This window comes from Nicotiana attenuata, unplaced genomic scaffold (genome assembly GCF_001879085.1).
Source record: "Nicotiana attenuata strain UT unplaced genomic scaffold, NIATTr2, whole genome shotgun sequence".
Lineage (NCBI taxonomy): Eukaryota > Viridiplantae > Streptophyta > Magnoliopsida > Solanales > Solanaceae > Nicotiana > Nicotiana attenuata.
The window spans coordinates 1-4,807 of record NW_017693269.1 but is presented as its reverse complement, the minus strand read 5'-3'; the positions used below and the strand labels follow the sequence as shown (position 1 = coordinate 4,807).

General features: G+C 39.0%; 1 protein-coding gene across 1 annotated transcript; it reads left to right on the top strand.

The window, feature by feature from the left end:
* The first annotated feature begins 1,180 nt into the window (after positions 1-1,180).
* On the top strand, positions 1,181-4,169 carry LOC109222578. Its single transcript, XM_019386922.1, has 2 exons — positions 1,181-2,335; positions 2,679-4,169. Exons 1-2 carry the CDS (start codon positions 1,181-1,183, stop codon positions 4,167-4,169), a joined length of 2,646 nt encoding a protein of 881 aa, XP_019242467.1.
* The last annotated feature ends 638 nt before the right edge of the window (positions 4,170-4,807 follow it).

Below are 4,807 nucleotides of genomic sequence, written 5' to 3'. Positions count from 1 at the left end.
ACTTTAGAACTCATTGTAAATTATCTTGAAGAGAATAACAATTTTCTCCTTACGATTACTAGACACTTGTTTCTTTCGGTTGGCTTTGTCGTGAGCAAGATTTCTTTGATAAGGCTATTCGTGAAATAGTCTTCTATTCATCTAATTGTTTTCTTGTTTATTCGTCCTACATTATTTCTGGTATCTGAGCCCGGGTTCAACGGGACGGGTATGATAATGATAAAGTAATGGTGCGAGACTCGATTTGGATACTCTCATACAATAAGAAGCTAGTTGTGGCTTCGGCCGCCATAAATATTCTAACAATGTGAGTGGCACACAGTGAATTTAAAATATTGACTTGTTGATTGTGGCAATGGGACACATGGAACTTAGTTCAAGGGGAAGAACCGTGAATCGTGATAGAGAGCCACGAAGAACTTATTTTGAGTGAGAGATTGTTGGGTACTGTGCCAACAAAGTCCACATTGGTAGTTGAATAGATAAATTCTTCGACTATATGGAGATTCCTGAGGAGCATAGGGTCAAACTAGTAGCCTACAGAATAAAGGGTGCAACATTTTCATGGTGGAAACGTCTACATAACACAAGACGTTTCGTGAAGGAAAGTGTTGAAGTTACAAATGGTTCAGCGGCCCAACACAAAGCTGAAGGCCCAACTTGAACTACTCAGTTGTACATATAAGTTAACTTACATGTGTAGCCACTTTCTTTGATAGAGATAGCCATTCTTTATTAGTGATATACAAAGTATATAGTTCTAGAAGATTTATATTTTTTCTCTCTAATGAACATATCAGAAAATATCAGAAAGAAGACTTCATCTTTCTCTCTCTCTCTTCGTGAATAGGGTTCATCCCTTTGTTTCCTCAAATTACTTCGATCCTTGCACGTAACATGGTATCAGAGCCCGGATTTGGGTGAATCGGAGCATCGGCCGTCGTCCGATGTTACCCTTGACGGACAATTTTAAAGTTTTTTTTGGTTTCCCAGTGTAGAGTTTGGTAACATTTGTGGTTGTTACCTATAAACTCTTAGTTCTACAAATTTAAAGGTTTTGCTCCTTCGATTTGCTGGAGAAAGCTGCTGATTTGGTGGAGATGGCTGGTATTTTTTTCAATTTTGCTATCAATTTTTGTTGTTCAATTTGAATATGAAACCCTAGTTTCTTAAATCTGCTATGGCTCCATCAGAAACCTCATCTGATACTTCTACTTCTACCTTACCTAATAATTCGATTACTGTTGAGCCCTCAAACCCACTGTACCTCTATCCTACTGACAACCCTGGTACTGTCATTGTTGCCGATCGATTCAACGGTATGGGATATGGAAGTTGGAGAAGGGGAATGCTGATCGGTTTGTCGTGTAAGAATAAGCTCGGCATAATCAATGGGACTATTTCCAAACCTAATGCTACATCTCCATTCTATGAGCCTTGGTGTCGATGTAACGACATGGTAATTGCTTGGATACTGAACAGTTTGGAAGCTGAAATTAGGGAAAGTGTTATGTATACAGAGTCAGCTGCAAAGCTATGGAAGGACATTGAGAAACGATATGGACAGCCCAATGGCAGCAAAGTGTATCAGATCCGTAAGGCTCTATCATCTATTTCTCAAGGAGCTTCGAACATTGCTTCCTATTTTTCCAGAATTAAGAAGTTGTGTGATGAGCTAGCATATTCCATAACATATCCTGATTGTGTGTGTGGATGTAAAGAGGCTTTCCAAAAATTGGAAGAAGATCAGAAGCTTCACCAGTTCCTTATGGGTTTGAACGACAATTATTCCACCATCAGGAGGAACATTCTGGCCATGAAACCTCTTCTAGACATAGACACTGCGTATGCTATGCTGGTTAATGATGAAAGTCAATGTGAGGCACAAGCTTTAGTCCCATCTTTCTCTTCCGAGTCTGCTTCTTTCTCCACTGGTGTTCAGAAACCATATACTGGTTCTTCCCCTGTTGGCATGCAGAAAACCTATTCACAAAAGGTTAATTTCGATTCTAAAAGGGCAAGTGTCATATGCAAGTACTGCAAAAAGCCTGGCCACACCATAGAAAAATGTTACAAACTTCATGGGTATCCCAACACTTTTCAGAACTCCGTCCAGTCCAATAGGTTTAAGAAGCCCGCTGGTTATGCTCATGTTTCAGAGGCTCAGAGTCTGGGGCCAACAGATGGGTGTACTTCTGATAATAGGATTGAACATTATGATTCTCAGAACCATGGTTTCACAAAGGAACAGTATGAACACTTGCTGAACATGTTTCATCAGTCCAAGGTCTCTCATGATGCTACTGCCTCTGGATCTGCCAACTTTGCAGGTTTGGTACATTGTGTTGATACTAGAAATTGTTGTGTGTTTGCTTGCAATATTTCTCGCTTAGTTGGTAATCCTTGGATAATAGATTCCGGTGCTACAAATCATATGACTCCTAAAAAAATCTCTCTTAATAAATATTAAACCACTAGCAATCCCTTACCTTGTCATCCTTCCCAATGGTTATAGAGTGAAGGTAACTTGTTCTGGCACACTTCCTTTATCTAATGACTTGATTTTGGAAAATGTTTTACTTGTACCTTCTTTCCACTACAATTTAGTTTCCCTACATCAGCTCTTGTTACAACTTCGTTGTAATGCTTTGTTTTCTCCCTACGATTGTATCTTACAGGGCCTTTCTCTGAAGAGGCCACTGGTTCTTGGTAAAATTTCAAATGGACTTTATCTGCTACAATCCACTCCTACCTCAATTTCTGCTACTTCAATTGGTAAAGCTGTCAGTGCTAAGACTGCTGACTCTATTGCTTCTTCATCTTGTTTTGCTCCTGTCAACATTGTAAATACCATTGATGCTAATACAACTGCTTCTACTTCTGTGCTTTCTACAAATGATTATGTACCTGACAACACTGTAGATACCATTGATGCTAATAAAACTGTTTCTACTTCTGTGCCTTCTACAAATGATTCTGTTCCTGTTTTTAGTTTTGATATGTTTTGGCATCTTCGACTTGGTCACATGACTTTCCATAAGATGAAGTCTGTTACTCATATTAAGGATAAACTATCTAAGAAACAGTCTTTTGTTTGTGAAGTTTGTCCAATGGCTAGGCAGCAAAGACTTCCCTTCCCTGAAAGTTCCATTAAGACTACCAAGCCTTTTCAACTTATTCATGTGGATTTATTGGGTCCTTACCACACACAAACATACAATGGTTTTAGGTATTTTTTGACCATTGTAGATGTCTTTACTAGGGCTACTTGGACTCATCTGTTGTCTACCAAGTCTAATGCTTTTACTTTGTTAAAATCCTTCATATTTCTAGTCCAAAATCAGTTCCATTCTTCTGTCAAGACTCTCAGGTCTGATAATGCTTTTGAGTTAGGATCCAGTGCTGAAGCCACCTCATTCTTCTGTAATCAGGGAATCATTCACCAAACTTCATGTCCACATACTCCTCAACAGAATGGAGTTATGAAAAGAAAACACAAACATTTGTTAGAAACAGCTAGATCCTTACTTTTTCAGTCTAAACTTCCACTAAAATATTGGGGGGAATGTGTACTTACTGCCACTTATTTGATCAATAGGTTTCCTTCACCTCTTTTAAATCATAAAACACCCTTTGAGCTACTTTTTGGTATTCCTCCTATATACTCACACCTTAGAGTTTTTGGTTGTCTATGCTTTGCTGCTGTGCCTAAGCCACATAGGGATAAATTTCATTCAAGGACTATTTCTTGTGTGTTTCTTGGATATAACATGACTAAAAAGGCCTTTAAGTTGTTGAATCTGACCAAACACAATGTTTTCTTTTCTAGAGATGTTCAATTTCATGAGTCTATTTTTCCCTATTCTTCTCCCTCTCCTACTTGCATTTTCCCTTCTACTACGCATATATATGCTGATTTCTCTGTTTCCTCTCCTCAAGCTCCCTCTCCTCAAGCTACCTCTGCTCCAGTTTCTGCTTCTACCTCTTCTTCCTTTGTTCTTGTTGTTTCTGTACCTTTGAGGAGGTCATCTAGACCTACCAATCCCCCATTTTTTCTCAAAGATTATGTTTGTACCAATGTTTCAATTTCTAAGGATACTACCTTTGTTCCTGAAGGTTGCTTGCCTGAACCACAATTCAATCATCAGGCAGTTTCTAACCCTGCCTGACAGGATGCTATGATGAAAGAGTTTCAAGCATTGGAGGCTAATAATACCTGGACGATTGTCCCTTTGCCTCCGGGTAAGAAAGCTATATCTTCTAAGTGGGTTTATAAGATCAAACAGAGAGCCGGTGGTAGTATCGAGAGATATAAAGCTAGGTTGGTCATAAGGGGGGACACCCAACAGGAAGGTATAGATTTCACAGAAACTTTTTCCCCAGTTGTGAAACTAACCACCATTAAGTGTTTGTTGAGTGTTGCTGTTAAGAGACACTGGCCTATTTTCCAACTGGATGTCAATAATGCATTTTTGCATGGTGATTTAGAGGAGGAGGTATATATGAAAATTCCTCTTGGGTTGCAAGTTTCTGCTTCTTCTTCCACTCTAGTTTCTAAGCTTAACAAGTCTCTTTATGGACTTAGACAAGCTTCCCGGCAGTGGTATGCCAAGCTGTCCACCGCCTTGCAATCTAGAGGTTATGTTTCTAGCAAAAATGATTATTCCTTGTTTGTTAAAGAGTGTGGGTCTTCACTTACCATTGTGGCCGTATATGTGGATGACATTCTTTTAACTGGTGATGATCTGTCTGCAATACAAGCCTTAAAACAATTTCTGGATGAGTCAATTCAAAATTAATGACCTAG